The following is a 16498-nucleotide window of genomic DNA, read 5'->3' as shown; positions in this document are numbered from 1 at the left end:
GAATGAATAAATTTTCTCAGCCATAGCTTTATCTGCTCCCTTCTAATTTTTAAGCCTTTATTTTCTTTCTCATATCTGTTTGCTAATTCAATATAAAACTCAGCACAATGTAAAACAGTGATTATAAACATCCCTATCTGTTCCAGACTTCAGTGGGAATGCCCATTTGTTTCTCATTAAGCAAGAGGCCAGATCTGGGACTGATACACAAATGTATTTATCGTTAAGATCAGTTCAGAAAGAGCATAAACAGCGAGCACGCTGACAGCTCTGGGGGAGGGGGGCAGTGAGGGGATACAGAAACCAAGCAAAAAAAAAAGGACTCGTGGACGCGGACAACAGTGCGGTGAACGCGGGGCAGAGAGGGTTGGGTAGAGGTGGAAGAAGGTATGAGGGGGATAAATGGTAATGGAAAAAAACAGTAAAAATAAATTTTAAAAAATCTTGATGATACATACATTTGTATACCAGGCCCATATTTGGCCTCTTGCTTAATGAGAAAACTGTCAACATTACCGATAACCTTTTTCTGCTGACTTTGCACACGAAGGAATGCTACTACAGATTGTTTTTTGTCTCTCTCTTTTTTTCATTATGTAGTACTTTTCCAGAAAGGTCTCAATATTTCTATTTTGAATTGTGACCAAGTGTTATCATTGAGCCAGCTTATTCACACCTGGGGACTGGTGGCTATTCTTACTTTCCAAATGAGGCTTAAAGAAAAGGTATCTTTCTTCCTTTCCATTTTTTTTACTCTCCTCATTTACTTATTTTTTTAAAATTATATTTTATTGACTATGCTATTACAGTTGTTCTGATTTCCCCCCCTTTGCCCCTCCTCCACCCAGCACACCCCATTCCCTCAGGCAACCCCCACCCCTTGTTCATGCCCATGGGTCATGCATATAAGTTCTTTGGCTACTCCACTTCCTATACTGTACTTTACATCCCCATGGCTATTCTGTAACTACCTATTTGTATTTTTAATCCCCTCACCTCTTACCCATTCTCTTCCTCTCCCCTCCCATTTGGCAACCATCTGGTAACTAACTTCTCTTGCTGCTTTTAAGAATCTCTATCATTAACCTTTGGCCTTTTCATTATGATGTGTCTTGGAGTGGGCCTCTTTATGTCCATCATAACTGGGACTCTGTGCTTCCTGGAGTTGCACGTTTATTTCCTTCACCAAATTAGGGAATTTTTCTTTCACTATTTTTTTAGGTAGTGCTTCAATTTCTTGCTTTCTCTTCTCTTCCTGACACTTCTATAATGTGAATGTTGGGTCTCTTGAAGTTGTTCCAGGGGCTGCTTTACTATCCTCATTTTTCTGGATTCTTTTTTCCTCTTCTTGTTCTGATTGTTCTTTTTTGCTTCCTTATGTCCCATATCATTGATTTGATTCTTAGCTTTATCCACTCTACTGTTGTTTCCCTGTACATTGATCTTTATTTCAATTAGTGTATCCTTCATTTCTGACTGGATCTTTTTTATGCTGCTGAGGTCTTCACTAAATTCCTTGAGCGTCCTTATAACCAGTGTGTTGGCTTCAGCATCTGATAGATCACTTACCTATTTTGGTTAGCTCTTTTTCTGGAGTTTTCAGAGTGAGTCTTCAGAAAAATCTCTCCTTTATTTTGGGCCGTGTTTCTTTGTCTCCTCATTTTGGCAGCCTCCCTCTGTTTCTATGTATTAGGTGGAACTGCTTTTATTCTGTGCCTTGAAGTGTGGCCCAATGTAGTAGGTGTCCTGTATAGTCCCAGTGGCACAGCCTTCCTTATCACCCACACTGGATACTCGAGGTTCACCCTTTGTGTGGGCTGAGTACACCCTCCTCTTGTAGTTGAACCTTGGTTGCTGTTGGCAGATCAATGAGAGGGGTTTACCCGTGCCATTCAGCTGCAAGGACTGGCATTCACTTACCACCAACCTCTGCCCTCCATGGAGGATTAGCTCGGCAGGGGCTCTACAGCTCGAAAGTGGTATGTAGCTGTCCAGGGGGTGCACTGGCTCTAGAGTTTCCTGGCTATTGCAGGCCAAGATCAGACCCCACCTGTGTTTTGCCCAGGCCACACTGCCTGAGCTATCAAGCAATCTGAGATGGCTGGTACTTGTGCTGGGCTTGAAGATTCTCAGGCGAAGCCAAGCTGCAAATCGACGCTGGCTGCTGCTAGTACTGGGCCAGGGGCTCACTGAGGCCATCTGTTGCTTGTCTGAGAAGATTTAGGAAGTTGTGCAGCATGAGCCAAGACAAGCCATTCATATGGAAAAGCAGCTTGGGTGGGTCTGTGAGTTGGGTGGGGGAAGTCTCTGGGCATTTCCAAGGCACATCGAACAGTGTTAGCTAGGTCGATGGAAGTCTCAGATATGTCACCAGCTTGCCAGCTCAGTGGCTCTGTTGGTGAAGGGTTTAGAAAAGGAACAATGGCCTCTGCTGACCTTGATGCCAGACACTTCAGTTCCTCCCTTTATGCCACTGTGCCTTTCAAGCTGCTACCCCACTGCTAGAGCTCAGACAGAGTGAGTCTGAGTGGGTGAGTCTGTGTGCAGGTTCTTTAAGAGGAACTGCTTGGGGCTCCAGAACTTTCTTCTACTGACTCAATTCCTGCTGGTTTTTGCAACCAGAAGTTTAGGGGACTTATCATCCTGGCACTGGAACCCTGGGCTGGGGGGCCTGGTGTGGGGCTGGGACTCCTTGATCCTAAGATATCCCTCCTCAATTTTATCCACCACACATGGGTGTGGGACCAGCCCGTTTTGTGTCTGCACCCCTCCTACCAGTCTGGGTGGATGTGATTTCTTTAATTCCGTAGTGTCAGACTTTCATTCAACTCAATTTCTGGCAGTTCCGAGTGACGTTTGTTCTATAGCCGAGTTGTAATTTTGATGTGGTCGTGCGAAGAGGTGAGCCATGTCTGTCTATGCCGCCATCTGACCGGAAGTTCCCTTTCTTCCTTTTTAAATTGTGCAACGTCTAAATTATAATGTAATTTGAGATTATGGTTATTTTTCAAGCAAAAATCTTTTACACCAGTGGAAACATTAATTCTGTTATTGATATTTGTCTATAGTGATAGCATTATCCCAGCCAGACTTCCTGAAAACCTACTGGTGGGGCAAATATGTTTGCTGCATGTATATTTATAAAATTTCTAGTAGGAGTTCTTTATAAAAAGATATTTCTTTGCTTTTCCTCAGCATCTGTCTTATGGAAAGTGGAGTAGTTTCCTAAGTTATTTTTTTACATTTAATCTTTATTGTATTTTCTCCATTACCATTTAGTTCCCTTAAACCCCCTTCCCCCAGCACCCTACGTTACTTTTCAGTTAATTATGTGATCCAGTTCTTCCAGCCACTTGTGTAATGAGGCACGTATTAATATAGTTTTTACATGGTATCTATGAAAGAGTTCACTTCATAGAGCAAATACTTGAGCAAATGTACCCAAAACAGAAAGGAAATGAAAAGGAAACTGTTCACGGAATAAACTCCAGGCCTAAATTCAGTATTTTAGTAAAATGCCAGCTGTTCTTATTGTATTTATTAAAACTTATAAAAATGTGCTTTTTAAGGGACGTTAATTCAAACTGAAATGGTTTCATGCCACATGGAATTCTTTAATTTACTTGTTGAGGTACCATACATTTAGGGTGCTAGATGGCAAATATCGTTAATATGTGCAATAGGAACTACTGGTTTGAATATGTAAATAGATGCTCTTTCTGAGTAATGGCAACATCCAGCAAAACTACTGCTTAGTCTACAAAGACTATTGGGATTTCTCAATCCTCAATGACATGAGAAAAAACTGAGTTATTTGCCCTGTGACTGTGTTTTCTATGGGAATACCATTAAAGATTGTTTTAATTTTGTTGTCCCCTTGAAAAACAAAATGTATATGTCATGTAAAGGAAACAATCTCTCCCTAGTTAGATAATTTTGAGTCAAAACTATATTAGGTTTCAAGATCCATGAAGATGATCATGCACTTTTTCTCCTTAGATTACTATAATTAATATGATAAATTATATAAATAGATTTTCTTAAATCCTCACCCAAGGATATGCTTATTGATTTTAGAGAGAGAGGAATACAGAGGGAGAAAGAGAAACATCAATGTGAGAGAAAAATATTGATCGGTTGCCTCTGACACACTCCTCAGGTGGGGATGGAACCCACAACCGAGGTATATACTGTGATGGGGAATCGAATCCAAAACCTCTTGGTGTATGGGAGGATGGTCCAATCAACTGAGCCACCCAGCCAGGACTAAATAGAGTTGTAATATTGAATTCAGAAAAAGAAGGCCTTGCATTCTCGAATAACCCCTATTTGATGACGATGAATAATTCTTTTAATGTGCTGCTGCGTTCTGTCTGCTAATTTTTATTTTGGGTTTTTCATCAATATTAATAAGTACAATGGCCTCTAGTCTTATTATTTTTTTTTTTTTGGTGAAATCTTTGTCAGACTTTGGTATTAATGTTTTATTGCTACATAAAAAGATTTGGATGGTTTTCTTCACATTCTATGCTTTGGTATCATTTAAAATAGCATTGAAATTTTCTGCTCTTTAGAGTGGGTTAGATTTTTCTTCTGAGAGCATCTGAATCTGGTACATTTTTGCAGTTTAGCTCTTTGATTTGTACACACACACAAACCATGTAAATTATAGTTGTTAAATTAAGAGTTTCCTAGAATAATTTCCATTTTATCCAAGTTTTTATTTTTAATTGCCATGTCATTAACATATATCTTTTTTTATTTTCCTCTATGTCTGTGATTATTGATTATTATGTTCATTATTATGTTGTAAATTTAGTCTTTATTTTTTTTCTTTTTTAAGCCTCACTTGAGGAATTTTTTTTTAATTTTAGAGAGAGAGGAAGGGGAAGAAAGAGGGAGAGTGGGCGACAAAGGGAGTGGGGGTGGGGGGAAAGAGAAACACTGACTGGCTGCCCCCCATACACACCCCAGCTGCGGGTGGAACCCACAACCTCTGTTTTATATTTTATTCACTTGATCTGTCATAACTCAAAGGCGAATTAAAATTTCTATTATTTCTTTTTCCATTCTTTTTTATGAGTGTATGGATACACTGATATGCATGTATATTTATAAATATTTTATCTTCATTTTGAATTGTATTCTGTAGCAATGAAAAGCTAACTCTTCATTTCATTTAATTTTCCTGGCCTTAATTCCACTTTTATATAAAAATAGAAACCCTTCTTTCTATTATTTATATTTGCCCACATACCTTTACTCATACTCTTATTTTCACTATTTGTAATTACTTTATGTTAAGGTATCTTTTATAAGCTCTGTGACCCAAACCTGAATTATTTTTATTAGAGGAGTCAGACCATTTATATGTATCGCTATAACTGGTAAGTTTGTTCACAGTTCCCTCATTTACGGTATGCTTTCTATTTTGATAGCTACATTTAAAAAATTTTAACAAGCCAAATATAGTTTGTTTTATTTTCCTTCCTTTTTGTGGGTAATTTTGTTCTAATGACTATTCATATGATCATAATACTCTTCTATTTGTTTTCAGTTAATAATAATTTCCTATGAAGAATACTTAAAATTTGTGTATTTTGTCTCCCTTTCCCACCCACATTAGTCATTAATTGTCTCTCTCTTAGAGTTTATTGTTAGATATGCTTGTACTTCCATTTCTTGATTTGGTTGCTTAAACTGATATGCTTTGACTCCCTGCGACTAGAGATCGGCAATTAGAGAATTTACTCTGCCTCCCACCTTCTTTCCTCTTCCCCTCACAGTTACTGCTGTATCATTTCTACCTCCTGAGAGCAAATAATGTTCACCTCCTATCCTGCCTGCTCTGTTGTCCTAATCCTCACATTTCCTTCTTAGTTCTAAAGTTTAAATGTATTCTAAATTAACACTCCCAGCCATCTATTGGTCAGCTGAAATTAATGATCATAATAGTTTCTTCAAAAAGACCTCATGGGAACAATTCCCCTCCATTTTTGCATGTTCAAATCTGTCTTTAGCCTTTACGCAGTAGAAATAGTTGGTCTAAATTTAAAATTCTTACTTCATATTTTCTTTGAAAAATGCTGTTCTGTTGAATATTGCTATAGAGAAGATTAAGTCATGCTGATATTCTTCCCCTAAGTAAGTGATGTGATTTTTTGTTTGGCTGATTAAAGAATTATTCTTTTATTTTTCAAGTCTACTAATTTTAATAATGTAAGTTTTAGTGTTAACCTTCTTGGGCCCATTTTTAAGGCATTTTCATTAACATATTAAATAAATCTTCATTTATTTTAGGATAATTTTCTTGAATTATAGCTTTCAATATTTATTCTACTTTGCTTTTTCTTAAGGGGTTTCAATTATGCAGATGCTGTACCTGCTTGGTCTATGCATCTAATTATTCTTAGCTCTTTTTTGTTTGATTTAAATCAGTTGTATTATTTCTGTCTCCTATGTTTCTTGTTGAGTTTTCTGCAGTGTCTAGCATTTCCTGTGTTCCTCCAATTTTATTTCATTTCTGTGATAGTTTTAGTACTTTTTTTGAACCTACAAGCTCACATTGCATCTCTTTTTTGGATCTAAGCATTTTTTGCTCTAGGTGTTGTATTTCTTTTTTTTTTTTTGTGGTCTCCCTTCAAAGAGTTATTGCTTATCTTTTTAAATTTATGGTAAGAGTTTGATCACAATTTTCGTGTGCCCTCTGGCCTCATTTTTCTAGTGCCAAACTTTGTTCATAAGCACTGCTACACATTCTTCTTGTCTTTGATGTGCATTCCTTCTTCATTCCATTCATTACTCATCATTGAGGGAGTTGGATTTTTTTGACTAGTTCCCAGCAGAGCGAGGAGCAGGGAGAGTGCTGTTGCAGTTTAGCTGCCACCAAGGTAGACTAACTCCCAAAAAAGTGCCATCCACATGGCTTTCTGTGCACTTCTTGCACCTCTCTGAATTAAAGGGAGTCCACCTGACATCTGCCAGCCTTGCTCACCAGTTCCTGTGCCTAGAGTAGCAAAAAAACACGTTGCTGATTTTACCAAAATCTACCCTCACTGGGCCCTCTTTCCACACTTCACGCTTTTCACTTCCTGCTACTTGGCGTCTGCTCAACCCCAACTGCTGCTTCTTAACTTTTATGTGTATTTTGAAATCTAAAGATATGTATCCCCTAGTTTGCCAAAAATAAAGATTGGGAGATTTTCCTTCTTTTTTGTCTGTGTGTATATTTTTAGTTGTGCTTCTTAATTGTACTTTATAGGATTTTTTCCTTTTTAAATATTTCAATGAAAAGAAATAAAGAATGCTGACTTATAGAGATTTTTATACCAGAAATACCTAGGTCAATTTTAGTAATCATAACCAGTACTAAGAGGGGAAAAAGGAAGTAAAAAGGAAAAATGGGGTAGGAATAAGGGGTAAATGAGAGAGAATAAATTATAGGGAGTTAAATTAAAAGAGTAACATAGCAAAAGTGGATTGTGATATGATTTCTCTGGATCACTCAAGCTGGTTTTGTAGCTGACATATACAATCTTCCCTCAAGATTCAAGAATCGATTTGATTAGAAAAATGAAATTGTTGGAATACAGCTGGAGGGTCCCAAAAGTATATAGACACACACACACACACACACATTGGTAGGCAAAAGTAGTTTCACAGTTGTGAGTACATGAAACACAAAGTTTATTCTTGTATTATTATTAATCATTGTATTTTTATTTATATTATTTATCTTATTATTATTGTTGTTGTTATTTCATATTATTGTTTTGTAATGAAGGCCAGTAACTTGAACACTTACAAGATTGTCCCTAAGTGCACTGTGCCACTGTGACATTCCTTTGAGTTAATAAAGCTACTGTAATAATCATAACCTGCATATTCTTCCATGTGAGCAGCTGTAAACCTGCTTTTGCCAACCCCTGTATATATCCTTGACCTGGAACCATGGTCAAGGGAAGGATGCTAAATAATCCCTCAAACACACATACACATGTTCCAACTCTCCAAGTCCTGCTACTTCTATCCCTGTCAACCTATTACTTTCTTATATCACAAATAACACTGGAGAACTACAAAGAATTCAAGGAAAAACAGTTACAACTTTTGCTGCCTTTCTATTTCAAACGTGAGGCTTCTGCTTTAATTGTATAAAAACTTCCAAAAGAATTACCTTGGAAACTAAGAGAATATGATCATTAAAGTTAGCTACAAACAAGTATTCTCCAGAGCAGTTAACCTGGCTGAAAAATCCTTTTATTACTTTATAGAGGAAATTTCTCCAGTAACCATAATGAACCTAAGGCAAGGGAAATAAAATGGCCACTGTAGGATTCCTAAAGGAAGGCATACCAATTGGGTAAAAAACTCACTTTATTATGTATTTACAGCTGTTCACAAGGAAAATAAAAATATGCTGTAATCACATTAAAAAGCGAACCTGATAACTTCCTACACAACCGCAGTTATAGGGGTGGAAAAGTGTTTCACTGCAGTAAATTGATGTGGTAAGTGAAAATGTGAGTTTTTTCTTAATATTTTCTTCCTTTAAAAACCATAGAATATGTGCCCCCTCAGGTTATAACCTGTTACAACTACCAGAAGAGCTTTTCCTAAAATTCCATTCACTCTTCTCTTCTTCTAGCAGAGATGTTAAAAAACAAACAAAACAAAACAAAATAAAACAAAAACCTGGTGCTTTTTCTTTTTCAGGAAAAATATCATATTTAAAAGCATAGAGGGAAAAACCCTAGAGAATCGTGGCAGAAACTAAGACCATAAAATAAACAAAGATGTTCGAATATTTGAATTAATAGTGTTAAGACAAGAGACAAATAATACAAATGGTAAGCAATGCAGATCCTCAAAAAAGAATAAAATTTGTTTAACATTGTCAAATTATATCTTAAAAGTCTGAGTAATTCTCTCAGGAAATCAAAGAGGGAACCATGAGCTACACAAGCACACAAATTAACCATTTATTACACAAACACACAATACTTCTCATAGAACGATATACTTGTTTTATTCTACTTTTTGTCCATGCAAGAATAAGATAAGAGAGATACATAAGAGTAAGAATAAAATATTTGGCATCTGTGATTTGCTTTAGTTTCTTGTGGCTTTTGATTGAAGGATCCTGACTTCAGTCTTTCTCTTCCGCTCTTTGTTCTTAGGGGATATCAGCTGTGGGGGAGGGGCAACCTCTCCCTATCTCTTCTCCCTCCTCTGTTCTCCTCTTCCCACTCCTAGTTTGGACTTTAACTCTCACCGGAGTTACTGTCTCTTCTCTTATTTTCTCCACAGTGAATCTATAACTTATAACTCTCCAGACTGTTGTTCTTCCCTCCTTCTCATTGCAACGTTTTTTGCCTTCAGTTATTCCTTTGGATCCACACTTGCCTAAGTACCACAACTGCTAGAACATATGAACGATGCTATAAGCAAACAGGCACTTTTTTTCATATATACATTGAATACATCCCTCATCTCTACTCAGTGGCCTCCACAATGTCCCATCCAATGGTTATATGTACTGTTATGAGATTAAAAAAGGCACAGAGTTATCAATATCACTAATCACTATCTAATTTACCCGGTTCTTCACAGTTAAGCTTCTGATCTCAACTTGAGAGTTAAACAAACAGGTCTCAAACATGCCCACATTCATTCCACTTCTATCCATTTTGGTCTAGTCACAGTGCCTGCGTGCCCTCCGAGGGCACACTTTTCAGGATGGGACAGGCAAAGGCTAGTTCTCAAACCCAGGAGAGAAGGCAATGAATGATTTCAGACTGAGACCTGTGGTCATGACAAGCCACACCTCAGAAAAGGAGCATCATACCTTTGTAATCGCAGTGAAGACCTTTTCCAGAATGGCATTTGGCTGGGCGATCTGTGGTCCATTGGCCTGAATGTTGAGGGCTATCGCACATGGTTTGGCTACAAACCTAAAAAAAAAACATTGTAAGTTTTTCTTTCTATAGCTGTTCTTAACATCACCAGCTACACATTACACAATTTGTCCCGACAACAGCATTTTATTAGATGAACATTGCCAACACTCACGTTGGTAACTATAAAACTGATTTAATTATTTTTTTCCTGTTTAGTCCCACAGCAGGAGCAGTAAAAAAAAAAAAAAAAAATCCTTTTAAAACATTTAAACCTCTTGATCCTCAAGTTCTAATGAGACTAAACAGATAGACTATCAAATAACAAACATAAGTGTATAAGCGAAATATATAAGCAAAACAAATGATGAGTTTTGGAATGATGTAATTCATAACTTTCTTACTAACACCTGACTAGCAATAGTCACTGTTATATTTTTACTATCAGAAAGTGTTTACTAAACATCTGATTACACATGCAGAGAGTGTACTTTTGATCATCCCAGTCATAAAACTGACTATTTTTGTTTCTATAATCAAAGTGTTCTATATTCAGTCCCAATTCTTTATGGCTTCTTAATATTTTCTGCTTTGTGGTTATTTGCCTCATTCTCATAAGGAGTAATGAAGGATATCAAAGAGCATGATGATCCAGACAAGCTGAAAAGTCTGAATGACTCTGAGCATCAGCTGCAAATGACTATGTCCAGAATGGGAAGACTCAGCTTCATGTATGACGTGTGAGGTGTGAAAGAAATATAGGCAGAGGGTATGGGGCCTCAAAGCTATGGTGACATATGTCTAAAATTTTTTTTAAAAAGAAAAGGTATTGCTCTGACCAGTGTGGCTCAGTTGGTTGGGCACTGTCCCACAAAGCCACAGGTCAGTGGTTCGATTCCCAGTCAGCACACATGCCTGGGTTGTATGTTCAGTCCCCAGTCAAGGTGTATACAGGAGGCAACCGATCAATGTTTCCCTCCCACATGGATGTCTTTCTCCCTCTTCCTCCCTCCCTTCCCATCTTGCAAAGATAAAGAAATAAAATCTTTAAAAAAAGAAAAGAAAAAGCATTTTCAAAGAGCTGTTTTGTACTAAACGTTCAAGAAATAAGGCTCTGTAAATGTTCATTTTCGGGAGTGGCATTTAACACATTCTATTAATACAAAATAATATAATAATATAACATGAAAGTATCATAAGATTAATTTAATGTTGGCCAAAGGCAACAAGTGATAAATGTACAAAACATATCATGAGTAAATCTTAAACGAAGTGTTCTGTAACAATAGTTGATGAGATTATAGAACAGAAAACAAAGAAGAAATTTAAGTTAAGAAATTCACTCAACAGAATCTCTTCAAAAGCAACTTCCTCACCTTTGGTATCATTTTCCAGCAACTTAGAAGCATTCAAAAATGTTTTTTTATTATCTACTACATAATAACATGTTTTCTACCTCTCTCCTATCTCATTTTTAAGCTTCAAATTACTTTTTAAAAACTCTTCTCTAAATTTTGAGAACTAACGCAATGGTATTTTGAAGGCAGCATACCCCTTGATTACCAAACATTACATTTTGATCATCGAAATTATTAAATAGATATCATACTCAGTAAATAGATTTTTTAACAATGCCCTCGGCTAGCTGGGAATCATCTCTGCTGCCATCTGGCTGTGGCAACCTCGCTGCAGAAACTACTTTCTCTGAGCCTCAATATCCTCTTATGTAAAAAATTATAATAATTACATATGTATATAAATGGTATGTGTATACAAACACATGTGTTTAAACATAATGTGAAACATTTAACATATGTTAAAACATAATGTCACACAGTCTCTGTCTAAAAATCACTGACGTTAGCCCTGTGCATGTTTTTGTATCGTAGCATTTCCATACCAGGGCTTTGTCTGGGCCAAGTAACCCAGTTACTCAGCTTTGGCTATGCTGTGCCAAGACATGAGCAGTTGACAAATTTTAAAAGTACCAAGCCAAAAAGAAGAGGCCGGACAACAAGACAGGCAACAGAAGCAGACAAGGGTCTCATGTACAGTAACCACTCGTCTCAGTTTGCCCTCGCAGTCTGTTTGTCCTTGCATCGCTATCAACAGCACCACCTTTACTGACAAAAGCATCCCTGTTTGATATATTGCCACAATAATTTTTTAAAGTGCCCTCATTTGGACCACAAATTATAATAATGACCATTGTCATCAAGCTGCAGGCCGGCTGTGCTAGAGTCCACACCAGCAACGCCATTAGGGTTCTTGTCCATCTGCACCTGGCCTTCTCTAAGGACCCAAAACTTTCCAGCTCCCCTGGCCCTCTAGGGTGCTGTGCCCACCCTTAGCACAGTACAGGTGGCAAGAGCATGCATGTCCCTCATCCCTGTGTGTGTGGTCTCCGTGAAGGCAGGCATGGCCTTAGAAAGTCTGCATCTCTGGAGCCTAGCACACGAACACATGTTATCCTCCCTGGGCCAGAAGAGGCAGCGTGATCATCGCTCCCACTTTGCAGAAAGGGTCAGAGAGACTGTAGCCTCTTCCTCAAGGAGAAGGGAAGCAGAGGATGGCATATTTCTTTCCCAGGAAGGTCAATGTTAACATCAACACCCCATCTTGATTTACTGGCCAGGCTGGGTCCCAAAATCTGAGGATTGGGGGGAAGCGTATGGTATGAGGAATGACAGACAAATTTAACAGAATTTAACTCATTTTAAAGACTGAAGTTCTTTACAGTTTTAAATGGCTCCTGGCAGGGATGCGCAATGAATCACACTACATAAACTCTCTGAAGTTACTGTATTATAGAATAGTTTTATATACATGCCTGGCATACTGTGGGCTCTCAACAAGCATGTGATGGGTGAATGAATGAACAAATCAGCTAATTCAATGGTAGGTATCCTTACTATCTCTCCTACAGAGGCTGCGCATTTTAATTCCCTTGAATACCCACATCCACTCAGGGTCCTCATTTGGGACTAGAAGGCTTTTCTAAAATTCCCATTTTCCCTACGAAGTTAAAGCTGCCCCAGCGATGAGCACTTGTATGGGCTCCACCAACGCTTCACGAGGCATCTTTCTTTCAACTTATCTAGTACAGACAGCCACTTAATTTCCAAGATTTAATGAACTTCCTAAGATAGGGAGAAAACGTTAATTTCAAATCCCAAAGGAGAGGAATGGAAAGATACAATTTTCATCTTCCTAATAGTATCCCTGATTATTTGAAAATACAGAAATTTTATTTGTGTTTGTTCTCCAAAGAATCTGTGAATCACTACTAAACATTTTTCTTTTCAGAGAGCATATGAAACACCAAATGAAAGTCATGACATAACTACCTACTGTCGCGGTCCATTAGAGAAAAAATGGATGTTTTTCTGCCCACCACTGACTCTGACAGAAGCAAGTGCATAAGAGCTGTCTTTCACAGGGTCGTCTTAAGAGACACAGAGAAATGGATGGTGACGCAGAGCACCTATAAAACAATAGCTGAAAGGAAATAGGTCTTTTCAAGCTTTTAAGATTACCTCTACCTGGAAATGCTTGCCTAATTACTTTTTTTTTTAATCAAAAGCAGCAACACCACCTTCATAAGATCAGACATCTATAACGTTCTTTCATGTAGTATAACATGTTATTTGAATGTAAGGGGAAAAAATAAGAATGCTTTGAAAAATACTAGTCTTATTTTAAAAGGAGAGAACTCCTAAAACATTCTTGCTTTTCAATTCTATTTAACAACATGTATTTCTATACTTAGACATGAATTGGATGTCTCTGCAGTGTTGAGGTACTGTGGGCTGTGGTGTGGCTAAAGGTATTTAGAAAACATAAAGCGATTCTTGCATTCAAACACATTTACAATATGGAAAAGAGATTAATAAAAAATGAATGTTAACTAGGTATACGTCAGTTTTAACGACTCAATACTAGGTAATCGTCTTCAGGGGGGAGCTTGGCCAGACCTTAGTCCTTTCTAACTCTAGCATTTCCTCCACTTTTCAAAATAATTGGAAGGGTGTGGTGGTAGATATGCAAACCTACATATGATAAAATTGTATAAAATTAAATCACACACACAAGTACAAGCATAACTGGGGAAATTTGGGTAAGTTCCATAGACTATATCAATGTCAATATTCTGGTTGTGATATTATACTAGTTTTACAAAATGTTACCATTGGAGGAAAATGGGAAGAGGGTGCATGAGCTCTAGTACATTACTTCTTACCACTGCATGTGAGTCTACAATTATCTCAATACAGATTTCAATTAAAAAAATAATTGGAACGTGCATTCTCCTTTTGATATGGAGGAATGAGCTCCTAATACATTGATTTTTTTTTTGGTTTTAAAAAACTATACAACATACCAACCCCTCCAAAGAAAACAAAACAAAACTGCCTGAGGGCCTGGAGACTGAATAAAAGCAAGTAGACTTGGGAGATGAGTTAAAAGCTGGAACAAGAAACCAGCAGACAGCAAGCTCCCTGTCTTTTTATTTATTTATACATTTATTTTGCATCTTTACTGAGATCAGACAATCAGAGCAGCACATAAAACCTTGATAGGAAAACACACTCTCTAATGGGGGAAGCAGAGAGTAACTAGAGAACCATGAAAGGGAAAAAACAGAGAAGCTGACCCCTAATTCTGTGTGTAAACTAAGTGTAGTTCAGGCTGACCTCTGAATCACGTATGTACAAGGTAAACTGAAGCAGCAGGAGCTAAGGTGTAGGGAAGAGGATCAAGACTGAAGCCACTGTCCACTGCACGCTTGGCAGGCTACAATTTGCATCTAAATTGCTTATTAACACAAAACATAAACACTTTTCAGAGCAATGTAAAAAAAAAAAAATCCAGAATTTCCACAGCATATCTTTTACAACGTCCAGGATACAATTTAAAATGTTGATGAAGAAGGAGGAAGATATGACCCAATTTTAGGGGAAAAAAAAGCATGCAAAGGCATTCAGTGAACTTAAAGATAAGTCAATATAAACTATGCAACTCGAAAAAAGAAAAAGTAGAAAAATAAACGGGCAAAAAAGGAGAGAGGCTGGGGAGAAGGAAGTATTAGAAGAACTAATAGTCTACAGCTATCCAAATATGACAAAAGACATTTAAAAAAACCCAGATTTTTAAGAAGCTCAAGAACCCCAAAAATGAGAAGTTCAAAAAGAGGAGAACCTAGACAAATCACAAGCAAACTGATGAAAACCAAAGAGAAAGAGAAAATACTAAAAGTCACCAGACAAAATTGGCCCATTATATACAAAGAACAATAATTTGTATAAGGGACCTCTTATCAGATATACTGAAGACTCAATTACAGTGAAACAGCATTTTTAAAGTGCTAGAAACAAACAAACAAAAAGAACTATCACTCCAAAATTCTACATCCAGCAAAAATTACCCTTCAAAGAATGAAGGTGAAAGGAAAACTAGGATAATTTGTTTGCCACCAGACTTCCACTTGAAGAAAACAAAAGGGAGTTCTTTGGGCTAAAAAGAAACAAAACCAAATGGAATTTAGATCTTCAGGAATGACCGGAGAACATAAGAAATGGCAAATATATTGGTAAATACGAAAGCGCTTGGAAGGTCTTTGAAAGAAGTCACAACCTAGTAACAGATGAAATAATTAATCCAATTATGAGAAAAAAATGTGCCCCACCCCAAACTGTACTGGAAAGAAACCTAAGTAAGTATGGACAAGTGGACATTGAAGAAAGAAGGGACAGGGAGAAGTGGCCGGTTCAATGCACTCCTTGACTACCAGCACTTCCCCGGCTGCAGCATTCATCAGAAAGCATTGGGTCACAGTAAGTGCTAAAAATTTTAAACTTATGAAAAAAGTATAGATTGGATTTTGAAAGCTAACATATGGGTGCATGTTTAGGTATATATGTGTGCATGTGCCCAAGTGAGTAGCTGTGTCGTATGACTGTGTATTCTACAGTCTTATCTAAGATAAAAGTGCTTCAAGAAAATTAGTGGAAAGAAACTCAAGATGGAGGCGGAGTTTTTAAAAACTGATATTTTTAGCAGTTACTTTGTATCAAGTGCTTTGCCAAATAAACTTCTTTTAAGCCCAACAGCAACTCTTTGAGGTAAATATAAGTCCCATTTTACAAAAATATAAACTCAATTTCAGAAGTTAAAGGATCTGCCCAAGGTCTGAAAGCTTAAAGTCAATAGCTCAGACAAGAGTAGGTCCCAGTCAATCCCAACACAATCTATTCATACAAACAGTATTTTTCCCTTTCCCTAAAATAAAAAAAGATAAGTTGATTAAAGAGGTATTTTTAAAATGTTTGTGATGTGGTCATATACTTTCACTCAGCATTCCTACTTTTATGAGTTTAGCTAAGGAAATTCATCCAACAAAGAAAAAAGCCATGAATGTAAAGATTTTCATGCACCATTATTCCCAATAGAAAAAAAATGGTAAATAATTTAATGATTCAGTAACAAATAACTCATTGAGCACCTATACTACATCTGCCCTGTTCTCAGTGTTGGAAATGCAGCAGTGAACAAAATCCCTGCTTTTATGGAGCTGATGCTCTAGCAGTGGGGAGATAAAAAAT

General features: G+C 37.3%; 1 protein-coding gene across 2 annotated transcripts in view; it reads right to left on the bottom strand.

The window, feature by feature from the left end:
• Positions 1-16498, bottom strand: part of CERS6 (ceramide synthase 6) — a 291055-nt gene that overhangs the window by 187154 nt on the left and 87403 nt on the right. For both annotated transcript variants that reach the window (XM_054562522.1, XM_054562523.1), the window contains exon 2: positions 9848-9953. In XM_054562522.1, coding sequence (XP_054418497.1) covers positions 9848-9953 — 106 coding nt within the window. The remainder of the gene's footprint in view (positions 1-9847; positions 9954-16498) is intronic.

The sequence above is a fragment of the Pteronotus mesoamericanus genome, unplaced genomic scaffold (assembly GCF_021234165.1).
Source record: "Pteronotus mesoamericanus isolate MK-2021 breed Mesoamerican mustached bat unplaced genomic scaffold, CSHL_Meso_final scaffold_651, whole genome shotgun sequence".
Classification (NCBI taxonomy): Eukaryota; Metazoa; Chordata; class Mammalia; order Chiroptera; family Mormoopidae; genus Pteronotus; species Pteronotus mesoamericanus.
The sequence above is the reverse complement of the archived record's forward strand: the minus strand, read 5'-3'. Positions and strand labels throughout refer to the sequence as shown.